Source organism: Oncorhynchus nerka, linkage group LG25, assembly GCF_034236695.1.
Source record: "Oncorhynchus nerka isolate Pitt River linkage group LG25, Oner_Uvic_2.0, whole genome shotgun sequence".
Taxonomy (NCBI): Eukaryota; Metazoa; Chordata; class Actinopteri; order Salmoniformes; family Salmonidae; genus Oncorhynchus; species Oncorhynchus nerka.
Window position 1 is genome coordinate 37,466,930 of NC_088420.1, and position 15,966 is coordinate 37,482,895.

The 15,966-nt window shown below is 43.9% G+C and overlaps 1 protein-coding gene across 4 annotated transcripts; it reads right to left on the reverse strand.

Annotated features, from left to right (window-relative positions):
• Positions 1 to 1,194: 1,194 nt before the first annotated feature.
• On the reverse strand, positions 1,195 to 10,910 carry rbm28 (RNA binding motif protein 28). 4 transcript variants are annotated; one of them, XM_029634373.2, is made up of 18 exons: positions 10,479 to 10,910; positions 10,144 to 10,296; positions 9,918 to 10,024; positions 9,517 to 9,592; positions 8,792 to 8,884; positions 8,459 to 8,639; positions 7,872 to 8,062; positions 7,580 to 7,753; positions 7,333 to 7,406; positions 7,077 to 7,212; positions 6,939 to 7,003; positions 6,617 to 6,775; positions 6,210 to 6,359; positions 5,742 to 5,816; positions 5,499 to 5,667; positions 5,149 to 5,344; positions 1,864 to 1,981; positions 1,195 to 1,770 (listed from the first exon to the last, which is right to left on the reverse strand). In XM_029634373.2, the coding sequence occupies exons 1-18, from the start codon at positions 10,594 to 10,596 to the stop codon at positions 1,633 to 1,635; spliced, it is 2,373 nt and encodes a 790-aa protein (XP_029490233.2). In that variant the 5' UTR covers positions 10,597 to 10,910; the 3' UTR covers positions 1,195 to 1,632. The 4 variants fall into 4 exon arrangements, with proteins under 4 accessions (XP_029490233.2, XP_029490234.2, XP_029490232.2 ...); XM_029634374.2 differs by having other exon boundaries at positions 7,872 to 8,044; positions 8,459 to 8,657; XM_029634372.2 differs by having other exon boundaries at positions 7,872 to 8,050; positions 8,459 to 8,657.
• Positions 10,911 to 15,966: the final 5,056 nt, after the last annotated feature.

Below are 15,966 nucleotides of genomic sequence, written 5' to 3' on the forward strand. Positions count from 1 at the left end.
GAGAAATCTCATGGTAGATAATGCGTTCGGCATTTGATTGTAAGGAATTCTAGGTCAGGTTAACAAAGGACTTGAGTTCCTGTATGTTGTTATGATCACACCACGTCTTGTTAATCATAAGGCATACACCCCCGCCCTTCTTCTTACCAGAGATATGCTTGTTACTTTCGGCGTGATTCGTGAAGAAACCAGGTGGCTGTACCGACTCCGATAGCGCGTCTCGAGTGAGCCATGTTTCTGTGAAACAAAGAACGTTACAGTCTCTCTGGAAGGCAACCCTTGCTCGGATTTTGTCTACCTTGTTGTCAAGAGACTGGACACTGGCAAGTAGTATGCTCGGGAGCGGTGTGCGATGTGCCCGTCTACAGAGCCTGACCAGAAGACCGCTCCGTCTGCGGCGCCGTTGTTTTGGGTCGCTGGCTGGGATCCGATCCATTGTCCTGGGTGGTGGACCAAACAGAGGATCTGCTTCAGGAAAGTCGTATTCCTGGTCGTAATGTTGGTGAGCTCTTATATCCAATAGTTCCTCCCTACTGTATGTAATAAAACCTAAGATTTCCTGGGGTAACAATGTAAGAAATAACACATTAAAAAAATAATGCAGTTTCCTAGGAACACGAAGCGAGGAAGCCATCAACTCTTACCTCCCTCACTAGCTTTAAGCACCAGCTATCAGGGCAGCTCACAGATCACTGCACCTGTACATAGCTCATCTATATATAGCCCATCCAATCTACCTCATCCCCATACTGTATTTATTTTTGCTCCTTTGCACCCCAGTATATCTACTTGCACATTCATCTTCTGCACATTCTACCATACCAGTGTTTAATTGCTATATTGTAATTACTTCGCCACCATGGCCTATTTATTGTCTTACCTCTCTTATCCTACCTCATTTGCACATGCTGTATATAGATTTTTCTACTGTATTATTGACTGTATGTTTTTGTTTATTCCATGTGTAACTCTGTTGTTGTATGTGTCAAACTGCTTTGCTTTATCTTGGCCAGGTCGCAGTTGCAAATGAGAACTTGTTCTCAACTAGCCTACCTGGTTAAATAAAGGTCAAATGACATTTCATTTTTATTTATTTTTTAAAATGTGGACGTTCCCAAAATGTATTGATTCTTTGAAAAATGTTCTTGAATCACAGATGACCATTTAACATGAATACAGACAGACTAAACAAACTGTCTTTGTAAGTTCTTTAATAAAAATGTCATTTTTGAAAGCTCTGATATTCTTTACATTATTATTGACCAATAGTTAACATGAAGATAAAACACAGTAAAGAGTAAAGAATCAGCATCTGTTGTGAAGAACACACACATTGTTTAACATGTGCTTCCAGCTGATGCAGTCTGTCAGAGTCAGGGTCAATTCAGGAAGTTAATTATATTCTGATATTCCATCTCTTAGCTTTCCTTTACCACTGATGGCACACCACACGTTGTGTATAACATGAGGACACAGACATATGACAGTGTACTATGCCGGACTCTCCAAAATACACAGTTCAATGTTATTCCAACCATCATTTTTCAACATGTCAATGATGTAGAAACCAACATAAGGAAAAGGTTATTGGGGTATACCAAAAAATGGCCTCGCTCTCTCTCACACACACAACTAACTGTTGAACCATTTGTTCTTCTTGATGTTTGTGGTCTTGTTGCCGCCCATCAGTTTCCTCTTGTACTGTTCAACCAGGTTGTCAAAGCGGTCATCCTCTTGGTTCCTAAACCGCTTCTTGGCCCCCTTTGCACTCTGTAAAACAATTGAAGACAGTTCAATGTATTACCTGTTCTTGGGGCCACGACATGCAGACATCGGTAATGTGTGTGTGTGTGCGAGTGTAACCTTTGTTCTGGGCTGTGTAGGTTTCTCCAGTGACGTTCCTCCCTGTAGCTCTCTCCTGCTGGGCCGGTTCTTGGGCTTCTTAGGCTGGGCAGGCTGCGGCTTCCCCTTATCACGTGCCCTGCACAATGAAAATTATACCATGTAGTTTGTGTTACCTATCATAATGTAAAGTACAGTTGAAGTCGGACGTTCACATACACCGTAGCCAAATAGATTTAAACTCAGTTTCACACTTCCTGACATTTAATCCTAGTAAAACGTCCCTGTCTTAGGTCAGTTAGGATCACCACTTAATTTTAAGAATGTGAAATGTCAGAATAATAGCAGAGAAATATTTATTTACATTTTTTTATTTTTTTTATTTATTTCACCTTTATTTAACCAGGTAAGCAAGTTGAGAACAAGTTCTCATTTACAATTGCGACCTGGCCAAGATAAAGCAAAGCAGTTCGACACATACAACGACACAGAGTTACACATGGAGTAAAACAAACATACAGTCAATAATACAGTAAAAAAAACAAGTCTATATACAATGTGAGCAAATTAGGTGAGAAGGGAGGTAAAGGCAAAAAAGGCCATGGTGGCAAAGTAAATACAATATAGCAAGTAAAACACTGGAATGGTAGTTTTGCAATGGAAGAATGTGCAAAGTAGAAATAAAAATAATGGGGTGCAAAGGAGCAAAATAAATAAATTAATTAAATACAGTTGGGAAAGAGGTAGTTGTTTGGGCTAAATTATAGGTGGGCTATGTACAGGTGCAGTAATCTGTAAGATGCTCTGACAGTTGGTGCTTAAAGCTAGTGAGGGAGATAAGTGTTTCCAATTTAAGAGATTTTTGTAGTTCGTTCCAGTCATTGGCAGCAGAGAACTGGAAGGAGAGGCGGCCAAAGAAAGAATTGGTTTTGGGGGTGACTAGAGATATACCTGCTGGAGCGTGTGCTACAGGTGGGAGATGCTATGGTGACCAGCGAGCTGAGATAAGGGGGACTTTACCTAGCAGGGTCTTGTAGATGACATGGAGCCAGTGGGTTTGGCGACGAGTATGAAGCGAGGGCCAGCCAACGAGAGCGTACAGGTCGCAATGGTGGGTAGTATATGGGGCTTTGGTGACAAAACGGATAGCACTGTGATAGACTGCATCCAATTTGTTGAGTAGGGTATTGGAGGCTATTTTGTAAATGACATCGCCAAAGTCGAGGATTGGTAGGATGGTCAATTTTACAAGGGTATGTTTGGCAGCATGAGTGAAGGATGCTTTGTTGCGAAATAGGAAGCCAATTCTAGATTTAACTTTGGATTGGAGATGTTTGATATGGGTCTGGAAGGAGAGTTTACAGTCTAACCAGACACCTAAGTATTTGTAGTTGTCCACGTATTCTAAGTCAGAGCCGTCCAGAGTAGTGATGTTGGACAGGCGGGTAGGTGCAGGTAGCGATCGGTTGAAGAGCATGCATTTAGTTTTACTTGTATTTAAGAGCAATTGGAGGCCACGGAAGGAGAGTTGTATGGCATTGAAGCTTGCCTGGAGGGTTGTTAACACAGTGTCCAAAGAAGGGCCGGAAGTATACAGAATGGTGTCGTCTGCGTAGAGGTGGATCAGAGACTCACCAGCAGCAAGAGCGACCTCATTGATGTATACAGAGAAGAGAGTCGGTCCAAGAATTGAACCCTGTGGCACCCCCATAGAGACTGCCAGAGGTCCGGACAGCAGACCCTCCGATTTGACACACTGAACTCTATCAGAGAAGTAGTTGGTGAACCAGGCGAGGCAATCATTTGAGAAACCAAGGCTGTCGAGTAAACTTTACATTTAAGTCATTTAGCAGACGCTCTTATCCAGAGCGATTTATTTCAGCTTTTATTTTTTTCATCACTTTCCCAGTGGGTCAGAAGGTAGCACTGCCTTTAAATTGTTTAACCTGGGTCAAACGTTTCGGGTAGCCTTCCACAAGCTTCCCACAATAAGTTGGGTGAATTTTGACTCATTCCTCTTGACAGAGCTGGTGTAACGGAGTCAGGTGTGTAGGCCTCCTTGCTTGCACACACCTTTTCAGTTCTGCCCACAAATATTCTATAGGATTGAGGTCAGGGCTTTGTGATGGCCACTCCAATACCTTGACTTTGTTGTCCTTAAGCCATTTTGCCACAACTTTGGAAGTATGCTTGGGGTCATTGTCCATTTGGAAGACCCATTTCCAACCAAGCTTTAACTTCCTGACTGATGTCTTGAGATGTTGCTTCAATATATCCACAATTTCTCACTCATGATGCCATCTATTTTGTGAAGTACACCAGTCCCTCCTGCAGCAAAGCACCACCACAACATGCTGCTGCCACCCCGTGTTTCACGGTTGGGATGGTGTTCTTCGGCTTGCAAGCCTCCCCTTTTCCTCCAAACATAATGATGGTTATTATGGCCAAACAGTTCAATTTTTTTCAGACCAGAGGACACTTCTCCAAAAAGTACGATCTTTGTCCCCATGTGCAGTTGCAAACCATAGTCTGGCTTTTAATGGCGGTTTTGGAGCAGTGGCTTCTTTCTTGCTGAGCGGCCTCTCAGGTTATGTCGATATGGGACTTGTTTTACTGTAGATATAGATACTTTTGTACCCGTTTCCTCCAGTATCTTCACAAGGTCCTTTGCTGTTGTTCTGGAATTAATTTGCACTTTTCGCACCAAAGTTTGTTCATCTCTAGCAGACAGAACACGTCTCCTTCCTGAGCGGTATGACAGGTCCCATGGTGTTTATACTTGCGTACTATTGTTTGTACAGGTGAACGTGGTATGGTACCTTCAGGCTTTTGGAAAATGCTCCCAAGGATGAACCAGACTTGGCTATTTTTTTTCTGAGATCTTGGCAGATTTCTTTTGATTTCCCCAAGATGTCAAGCAGAGAGGCACTGAGCTTGAAAGTAGGCCTTGAAATACATCCACAGGTACACCTCCAATTGACTCAAATTATGTCAATTAGCCCACTAGAAGCTTCTAAAGCCATGACATCATTTTCTGGAATTTTCCAAGCTGTTTAAAGGCACAGTCAACTTAGTGTATGTAAACTACTGACCCACTGGAATTGTGATGCAGTGAATTATAAGTGAAATAATTTGTCTGTAAACAATTGTTGGAAATATTACTTGTGTCATGCACAAAGTAGATGTCCTAACTGACATGACAAAACTATAGTTTGTTAACAAGAAATTTGTGCAGTGGTTGAAAAATGTGTTTTAACCAGCCTAAGTGTATGTAAAATTCCGACTTCAACTGTATTTGTGTGTTACCTGATCTTTGGGCCACGGTGAGAAGGTAGGGCTAGAACCTTCCGTCTTTTCTTTCCATCCTCCAGTTCTACATGTTCTAGAACCGGGGTGGTCTGGAAGCCTGCATACTGCCGGCCCTGCTTCTGGTCCTGTGGCTGGGTCTGGAACAGGGTCTGGGCCTGTGGCTGGGTCTGGGCCTGTGGCTGGGGGGGAGGTACTAGACGAGAGGGAAAGAAAAGCGAGAGAAATGTCAGAAACAACAAAAAAGCAAAAACAAAGATGGAAAAAGGAGGGAAAATAGCACTTCCACCAGAATTGATGAGCTGTTTGTATTATATTCAGGGTTAAGGCAGAAATGTACAGCGTCATACCTCCATCCTTTCTGTCCTGTCCGGATGGTAACGACTGTGTCTGCGTCTTCGCTGGCCCCTCCTTCGTTACCATGGCACTCTGGGGTTTAGACGCACACCTCTGAGGTCCAGTCTTGCCTCCAGACTGCGGCTTCACTCCTCCCTGAGGGCCCCGCCCCTTGAAACGCTCCTGGTAACCATAGAGAGAAAATTGTTACTCTTCATTTTAATCATCACAAACACACACACAGAAGAGAGACACACCTTGACTTGTTGTTGTCGCATTTCTTTCATCTTCAGCTTCTTTCCATCTTCAAGAGAGAACTCAGCGATGGGCCTCTGTAGACAGATACCACACAGGAAATCACACAAGAAAAAAAACTTTAATAACAACCTACGAATAGTCTTTTCAATAACACATTCTCATCATTTAGCAAGAAAACTGTCAATATTGATCAGATGCTGTAGGTTGCCAAACCAAACATGAGTATGTGTAATTCAACATTCTCCTCAATATTGATGACTACAATGTTTGAGTCCATATCCAATGTGTTCCGATATAAATTACTGCAGGTACTGACATCAACTGAAAGGCAAAGACAACATTCAGAAACATAACCTGGGATTTACATTCTCAAACAGCTGCATTCTATCCAGGATAAGGTTAAAGACGTGCTCTGGACTTGTGTATGCATAACACACAGATCAACAATGACACAGCGCCACACACACCTTGGTGTTTCCGTAGATGTCAGGGTTGTTGTTGAGGTATCGCAGTGTCTTCAGAGCGTGTTCATGTTCTTGGAACTGAACGAAGCCGTAACCTAGTGACCGGCCTAACACCTGACCACGCTCCGGCTTCTTATCATACATCACCCTGCACTGGGTGGTGGTGGATACAGATGAAGATGGTGAGGAAAATAAGAGAGAATAGAGGCAAATGGTAGACACAGAAAGAAGAGAAAATTGGAGAGAGATTGTAAAGAGATATGAAAGGCCATTCAACATGGGCAGGAAACTTTATAGGACAATAGTGCTACCATGTGGTCACTAACAGATCACCTGGAGAGATGAGAGGACCTAATGACAGACTTTAATCAGATGGAAACAGCTATGGAAATGTGGTAGCAGTTTCTTACCTCGGTAATGCGGACCACCTTGCCACCCCCTGCAGCTTTCAGGCAGAGTTTTCGTAGTTGTTTGACGTCTACAAATTTGGGCAGGTTGTGGACACACAAGCGGGTCTTAGACACAAACACATTAATGTCCCGTAGCTTGGTCAGCTTCAGGTCCTCAAACTAAGATGGGAGAGAGGGGAGCGTTAACAAATGTACACACTCTGGCCTTCCTCAAACAAACATACACTGAGGACACAAGCCCTCAGTTACCAACACAATGTGTTGTGATTGGTTGTAAGACAACACTGATGCTTTGATTGGTTGAAAAACCGGAAGTACTCACTCGGGTCCTCTTGGCCATGTCTGCTGCTGGAACACCCTCAGCTGCCTTCGTTCCTGACCGTATCACTGAAAGAGAGAGAGAGGGATGAGATGGAGGGGTGGGGAGAGGAGAGGAAAAGGGAGGAGAGAAGTAACTTACATCCCTCTCTAGCCAGGTAGAGGTTCCTGGTCCCTGTATGAGTTTTAACCTTCTTGTCCTTTAGTTTGACAGCGTCCTCTCTGCTCACCGCCGCTACAATGTTCAGCTTCCTACCATCCACACGGATACCCCCGCTCTGAGAGAGACAGACACACAAACATGTTGCCCCCAAACATAGATAACATCAATTCAAAACTCATCAGAAGAGATGTACGTAGAGAATACATTAGTACTTTAACATTCTATTCAGTCTCACCTCTGACTCATCCTCTGCATCAGCAATGCATTTCTCTGCTGCTTCTTTAGACTTGAACTGAGCAAATGCAATACCTGACCAAACACAAGTCAACAACCATTGCCAACCAACACAATCATGATTCAATGTTAACATATAGACCTCTATCTTCTGACTGGATTCAATTCATTGCATTGGTTAACTTTAAGAGGGGAGTGTGTCAGCGATAGAGAGAGAGAAGGATGTTGTGTTGGCGCAAGGACTATACCTTTAGAGTGTTCAGTGTCTGGGTGTAGGCAGATCTTGATGTACTTCAGTTCTCCATACTGCAGTAACACCTCCTCTAAGCCCTCCTCCTCCGTATCAAACGATAGGTTCCTGATGAAGATGGTTTTGCCCTGATTAATATCTGATGGGAGGGGCTTCCTGTTGGCTGCACTATCTAGAAAGTCAAAAAGAGAGGCCCAGAGAGACAGAGGGAGAATAGTCAAAGGGGTTCAAACGGAGGGCAAGGTGGAGCATACACACTTTAATCACAAGAAAAGACAACAGATTCATACCAGAATCCTCATCTTCTTCATCTTCATCATCATCTTCATCCGACCCAAGGTCACCTGTTTCATCGCAATCTGACTCCTGAGACTCTGAATCTTCATCCTCCTCATGATCCTCTTCATCGTCCTCTTCGCTCTCGTGCACTGATGGGCTGTCTGGCTGCTGAGCTGGCTTAGAGCTGACACTGTAGAGAGGACTGTTAAACACAACAGTTCAACAAGAACTTGGCTGAAGTACTCCAGTCCTCAGAACCAAAGGACAAAGTCAAGCCAAAGAAGACCAATTCAGACATTTAATGTAGAGTAGGTCTAAATCACAGGTGTCAAACTCATTCCACAGAGGGCGAATGGCTGTGGGTTTTCGCTCCTCCCTTGTACTTAATTGATGAATTAAGGTAACTAATTCGTAAGGAACTCCCCACACCTGGTTTTGTAGGGCTTAATTGAAAGGAAAAATAAAAACCTGCAGACACTAGGCCCTCCATGGAATACGTTTGACACCCCTGGTCTAAATATTTACAGCCCATCATTCACTTTAGTTCAATAAACTGAGGACATGCAGAAATACAGATTAAGACTGCAAAAGCTCATACCTGTTCTTTGAATGTGCTTCTGGTTTCTTCTTCTCCTCCTCTTCCTCCACCTTCTCCTCCTCTTCAGAGTCACTTTCAGGTGCCGCTTTCTCTGCTGCAACCTTTTCCTCTTTCTTAGCTCCTGGCTGAGTAGCGACAAACTTGTCTTTAGCCACAGCCCAATCCACAGCTACCTGCCTTCCTGTAAAGGATAGAATGACTTGATCAGAGTAAAGGAAGCTACAGTAGACTGTTGAGATGCTCCCCATCTTTATGAGAGATATTCACAGGGCAGAAAAAGGTGTCCGTCTCTCTCACACATACAAACACACACAGCAGGTTAAGGTGTCTCACCTTTGATCTCTTTCAGGTTTATGGCGTTCAAGGCTTTTCCTGCCTCTAAGACGTTCTTAAACTGGACAAACGCAAAGCCCCTCATCTTCCCATCTGAAGATGAACAGAGTGAGGAATGGTCAGCCACCAGATAGAAAACATGTTATTGACATTAAAGTTGTCTTAGCGCAAAAAAAGCACCAAGGCTCAACAGTGCTTAGTGTGGTTGGGTGGTGATTGAACCAAGGCTCAACAGTGCTTAGTGTGGTTGGCTGGTGATTGCACCAATAATCAACCGTGCTTAGTGTGGTTGGGTGGTGATTGAACCAAGGCTCAACAGTGCTTAGTGTGGTTGGCTGGTGATTGCACCAATAATCAACCGTGCTTAGTGTGGTTGGGTGGTGATTGAACCAAGGCTCAACAGTGCTTAGTGTGGTTGGCTGGTGATTGCACCAAGAATCAACCGTGGTTGGGTGGTGATTGAACCAAGGCTCAACAGTGCTTAGTGTGGTTGGCTGGTGACTGCACCAAGAATCAACCGTGCTTAGTGTGGTTGGGTAGTGATTCGCTCAAAGTAATGGAATGTGTGCCATTTAGCAGACGCTTATATCCAAAGCGGCTTACAGTTATGCGTGCATACATTTTTTGTGTATAGGTGGCCCCAGGAATAGAACCCACTATCCTGGCCTTACAAGAGCCATGCACTACCGACTGAGCTACAGAGGGCCCCAAAGTGAGGTCTGTACCTGGTTTGAGCGGGATGTTGGCCTCCAGAACTGTCCCAAACTTGGCAAAGGTCTGCTTCAGATCCTCATTCGAGCACTGTGGGAACATAAGACAAACATTCACAACTAACTAGGTGGCAGGTAGCCTAGCGGTTAGAGCGTTGGGTCAGTAACCGGAATATTGCTGGTTCGAATACCTGAACCGACAATGATGAGGTGCCCTTGAGCAAGGCACTTAAACCCTAATTTGCTCCAGGCGTGCCGTAATACTATGGCTGACCCTGTAAAACAACACATTTGGTGTATGTGACAATAAAACATCTTACATATTTTCTTAACTGAAGACAATAAAGCAACCTCACACAAAGCAGAGGAAAAAGATAAACATTGTTTATCTGTGTGAGTGTTTATGAGTTTCATACCTTGAAACTGAGATTCCTGATGATCAGTCTGGCTTTCCTTCTGTTTTTCTTTAAGCCTCCTTCAGATTTCTGTTCTTTTTGTGGTACTGGATCTTTTGGTGCCGTGGCTGTGTAGAAGACCACAATACATATTTGAACCTCTAATTTCACCATCACAAATGTAAGAGTTATGAATTACGTAGGTACCTAAATAACAAACTAAGCATCCACGTTAAGTTTTACAAACCTGTTGTTCCCCTTTTCTTGTCGTTTAGTTTCTTCTTGGCCACCGACACGTTTATCTTCTGTCCATCATAGTCTTTCACCTCTCTCACAGCGCGCTGTGCATCCTCCTCCATGGAGTAAGTGACATACCCAAACCCCCGACATTTCTCTGCACCTGAAAGGACCACATGCCAGACTGTTGTTTAACTTATCACACATATTGTTTAATATTATTATTATCATGCATGACAGGGTCTGGCTTCTTGTAGTTTCATGACATGAAGTTGAAATAATCCGCAGTTTTACAAAGATGATAAATTAGCAAAGTTAGCTAACGTTAGCTAGTAGCCGTCTCACCTTTTTCCTTGACAACAAAGCAGTGCTTCACAGGTCCAATCTCAGAGAATATCTCCTCCAGGCGGTCGTTAGATGCATCTGCTGGCAAACTCCGGACGAATATTGTAAGGGCTGACATGGCTTATTCTGTGCTAAGACCTTACGTTTCTTGTTCTGATCACTGTTGCTTTTTGTTAGCCAGTCAACCAATAGAACACCCTGGCAAGCTAACAAACTAGCTAGCTACTTTCTCTCCAACACTTCCAAATGTATACTCGCCACAGATAATTCTAAACTATCCAAACAAATAGTCTTTACTTCCAATATATTGACAATTTAAACAAAATAATAGGAAAACTGTATGAAAGCATGGTAAACGCTAATTTGTTGAAATGGGCAACACACGTTTTCCGAATGTGGCAGCCATCTTGGAATTGAAAGGAAGTTGTAATCCGTAATTTCCGGCAACTCTTCTTCTTCGTTATGACAGTGAGCGAACCAACTAGTCAGTGCATTCCTGCTACCGTGCCTGTATCATGCAAAGCTATTAGCTGTATGTGCAGGCTTTTGAGCCATCCATCTAAACAAACATGCATGTTTCCACCAACCAGAGTCAAACAAAGTCCAACGTTAATGTTATTTTAACAATGATCTCCAAAAATAGAACGCATGATAATAGCTAACACAAGTGGTCAGGGTGGTACTGGCAGATGACATGCAACGGCTGGCAAAACATTTTTTCACTAAATCTAGGAACCAAATCATGAAAAGATCTTGTACATAGAAGATTTTAGAATTGGCATCCTTTCCAGTGTAAATATTTGAAAATAAACTTATGGAAACTGACAAATTCATCTCAATTCATGCTTTTATCCAGTTACGGGAAAATGGCACTTCTGTTTGAAAACATTGCATTGAAGAGTTGCAGTATGTCTTGACAAAACATTTATTTTAATAAAAATTCATGAAGACTGCATAGATCATTTTCAACATATACAATCACACAGATAATAAAAGTGTTTGTCTATCATAATAAACTAATTTCACAATACACTTTGCACTATACTATTAATTTAACATAATAGAGATTGTCACCATGGACTGGTGCTGTTGAGGTATTCAGAGTACCACGTAACCTACGCAATGCATTCACAGTGCAGAAGCTATATCACATATTACATGACATTTCTGGTGCAATTCCGAAACAATTACTTATTCTGCCAAAAGTATACTAAGCAAGTATCTAATTTATTATAATAGAAATGGGAAGTAGGTCAGGTTAAGAGTTACTGTAGTAGGACGTTCTTCGAGAATATGTAAAAGTGTAGACAAATCCCCACTATACCTACAGTGCTCAAACATGTCATTTGTAGATAAGTGCAGTGCAAACTGTCACATCTTGGTGTTGAGGGGGGCCTGAGTAACTACGGGGTAAGGGCTAGGGTATTCAAAGTCAGGGTCATGAACCTAAGCGGGGTCATGGGGGAACTGCAGTGGGTTCACCATCATTTTAATAAAATATACGACCATTCAAACGTTTGGAGTCAGTTAGAAATGTCCTTGTTTTTGAAAAGCAAATTTTTTGTCCATTAAAATAACATCAAATTGATCAGAAATACAGTGTAGACATGGTTAATGTTGTAAATGACTATTGTAGCTGGAAACGGCAGATTTTTATGGAATATCTACATAGGCGTACAGAGGCCCATCAACAGCAACCATCACTCCAGTGTTCCAATAGCACGTTGTGTTAGCTAACCCAAGTTTATCATTTTAAAAGGCTAATTGATCATTAGAAAACCCTCGTGCAATTATGTTAGCACAGCTGAAAACTGTTTTTCTGATTAAAGAAGCAATAAAACTGGCATTCTTTAGTCTAGTTGAGTATCTGGAGCATCAGCATTTGTGGGTTCGATTACAGGCTCAAACACTGAGACATGCATGAGAGCATCAGCAGTTCAGACGACTGCGTGATCACGCTCTCCGTAGCCGACGTGAGTAAGACCTTTAAACAGGTCAACATACACAAGGCTGCGGGGCCAGACGGATTACCAGGACGTGTGCTGACCAACTGGCAGGTGTCTTCACTGACATTTTCAACATGTCCCTGATTGAGTCTAATACCAACATGTTTCAAGCAGACCACCATAGTCCCTGTGCCCAAGAACACAAAGGCAACCTGCCTAAACGACTACAGACGCGTAGCACTCACATCCATAGCCATGAAGTGCTTTGAAAGGCTGGTAATTGCTCACATCAACACCCTTATCCTTGAAACCCTGAAGCCACTCCAATTTGCATACCGCCCAAACAGATCCACAGATGATGCAATCTCTATTGCACTCCACACTGCCCTTTCCCACCTGGACAAAAGGAACACTTGTGTGAGAATGCTATTCATTGACTACAGCTCAGCGTTCAACACCATAGTACCCTCAAAACTCATCACTAAGCTAAGGATCCTGGGACTAAACACCTCCCTCTGCAACTGGATCCTGGACTTCCTGACGGGCCGCACCCAGGTGGTGAGGGTAGGTAGCAACACATCTGCCACGCTGATCCTCAACACTGGAGCTTCACAGGGGTGCGTGCTCAGTTCCCTCCTGTACTCCCTGTTCACCCACGACTGCATGGCCAGGCACGACTCCAGCACCATCATTAAGTTTGCAGACGACACAACAGTGGTAGGCCTGATCACAGACAACGACGAGACAGCCTATAGGGAGGAGGTCAGAGACCTGGCCGTGTGGTGCCAGAATAACAACCTATCCCTCAACGTAGCCAAGACTAAGATGATTGTGGACTACAGGAAAAGGAGGACCGAGCACGCCCCAATTCTCATCGACAGGGCTGTAGTGGAGCAGGTTGAGAGCTTCAAGTTCCTCGGTGTCTACATCAACAACAAACTAGAATGGTCCAAACACACCACGACAGTCGTGAAGAGGGCACGACAAAACCCATTCCCCCTCAGGAAACTAAAACGATTTGGCATGGGTCCTGAGATCCTCAAAAGGTTCTACAGCTGCAACATCGAGAACATCCTGACTGGTTGCATCACTGTCTGGTATGGGAATTGCTCAGCCTCTGACCGCAAGGCACTACAGAGGGTAGTACGTACGGCCCAGCACATCACTGGTGCTAAGCTGCCTGCCATCCAGGACCTCTACACCAGGCGGTGTAAGAGGAAGGCCCTAAAAATTGTCAAAGACCCCAGCCACCCCAGTCATAGACTGTTCTCTCTACTACCGCATGGCAAGCGGTACCGGAGTGCCAAGTCTAGGACAAAAAGGCTTCTCAACAGTTTTTACCCCCAAGCCATAAGACTCCTGAACAGGTAATCAAATGGCTACCCGGACTATTTGCATTGTGTGCCCCCCCAAACCCTCTTTTTACGCTGCTGCTATTCTCTGTTTATCATATATGCATAGTCACTTTAACGATACATTGATGTACATACTATCTCAATTGGGCCGACCAACCAGTGCTCCCGCACATTGGCTAACCGGGCTATTTGCATTGTTTCCCGCTACCCAACACCCGCCAACCCCTCTTTTAGGCTACTGCTACTCTCTGTTCATCGTATAAGCATAGTCACTTTAACCATATCTACATGTACATACTACCTCAATCAGACTGACTAACCGGTGTCTGTATGTAGCCTCGCTACTTTTATAGCCTCGCTACTGTATATAGCCTGTCTTTTTACTGTTGTTCTATTTCCTTACTTACCTAACACCTTTTTTGCACTATTAGTTAGAGCCTAACCAGGCTGTACTAGACAGTACTAGGCTGTCATACATGTGTTACACCTGATGGTATATAACCTTTAACCTCTAATCCCTGACCCCAAGACTCACCGGTAGCCATCCTCTCCAGTGAGCCCAGCACTAGGCTGTCATAAATGTGGCCTTTGATCCTCTTAATGAAGCTGTGGTACTTCTGTGTGTCGTGGGATATGTGCACCAGCAACTGGGTGAAGGTGTATCCTCCTATGGAAAAGGCGTGCACGAGTAAGGGGCGTGACACAAAGCGGTCACTCTGTAGGACATCCAGTACCCTTGCTCCATAGTCTAGACCCCAACCAGGCCACAGAAACTGACTTACCTAGAGCAGAGGGGGGATCGGAAGTGTTTTAGACAGAAAGGAGAGCAGAGAGAGTATGACGTTTCCTCTTTAAACTTTAATCCATTCCTCACCTCGCTCTCCACTTTGAGCACTTCGAAGCCTGTACAGAAGTAGATCTCACAGTACTTGGCCACAGCCTGGGGTCGCGACCCCAACCAGGGAAGCATTAGCAGCAGGGGCTTGGTTGGGCCTGGGGTAAGGGCTGGTGGGGGTACATGCTGCATCGTCCAGGGCAGACAGAGGGCCAAGGGGAGGCCCAGGTGAAGGTTTAGGTGATGCCGTCTCGTTCAGGTAAAAGATGATGGTCTTGCTGATGCGGTGAGCTGTGATCCCACAGAATAGCATGGTGACAGCAAGGTTTGACAGTGAGCGCTGAGTTAGGAAGCCTGTAGGGGGCGCTGGCAGTACAATAAGGCAACTGTGGTAAAGGCGTTGGTATGGAAGGGGGAAATAATGAGATATTGAAAAATTATATTTTGTAGACAGATTTGCTGTATAAACATGATGTAACATTATAGATAGCTAGTACTTCTATTGTATTGTAATTTGACCATAGTCAATTATTCATTCATTCATCCAAACTTACCCTAGTAAAACTGACTATCCTACCGATCCTCGACTTCGGCGATGTCATCTACAAAATTGCTTCCAACACTCTACTCAGCAAACTGGATGCAGTTTATCACAGTGCCATCCGTTTTGTCACTAAAGCACCTTATACCACCCACCACTGCGACCTGTATGCTCTAGTCAGCTGGCCCTCGCTACATATTCGTCGCCAGACCCACTGGCTCCAGGTCATCTACAAGTCCATGCTAGGTAAAGCTCCGCCTTATCTCAGATCACTGGTCACGATGGCAACACCCACCCGTAGCACGCGCTCCAGCAGGTGTATCTCACTGATCATCCCTAAAGCCAACACCTCATTTGGCCGCCTTTCGTTCCAGTTCTCTGCTGCCTGTGACTGGAACGAATTGCAAAAATCGCTGAAGTTGGAGACTTTTATCTCCCTCACCAACTTCAAACATCTGCTATCTGAGCAGCTAACCGATCGCTGCAGCTGTACATAGTCTATCGGTAAATAGCCCACCCATTTTTACCTACCTCATCCCCATACTGTTTTTATTTATTTACTTTTCTGCTCTTTTGCACACCAATATCTCTACCTGTACATGACCGTCTGATCATTTATCACTCCAGTGTTAATCTGCAAAATTGTAATTATTCGCCTACCTCCTCATGCCTTTTGCACACAATGTATATAGACTCCCCTTTTTTTTCCTACTGTGTTATTGACTTGTTAATTGTTTACTCCATGTGTAACTGTGTTGTCTGTTCACACTGCTATGCTTTATCTTGGCCAGGTCGCAGTTGCAAATGAGAA

Bases quoted from the DNA above. Each gene is read 5' to 3' on its own strand.
- rbm28 (XM_029634371.2), bottom strand. From the start codon at position 10,596: ATGTCAGCCCTTACAATATTCGTCCGGAGTTTGCCAGCAGATGCATCT. The intron at 7,407-7,579 runs GTATAGTCCTTG...GTGTTTGGTCAG, and splicing joins AGACACTGAACACTCTAAAG to GTATTGCATTTGCTCAGTTC. The intron at 1,771-1,863 runs GTTACACTCGCA...ATTGTTTTACAG, and splicing joins CTACACAGCCCAGAACAAAG to AGTGCAAAGGGGGCCAAGAA.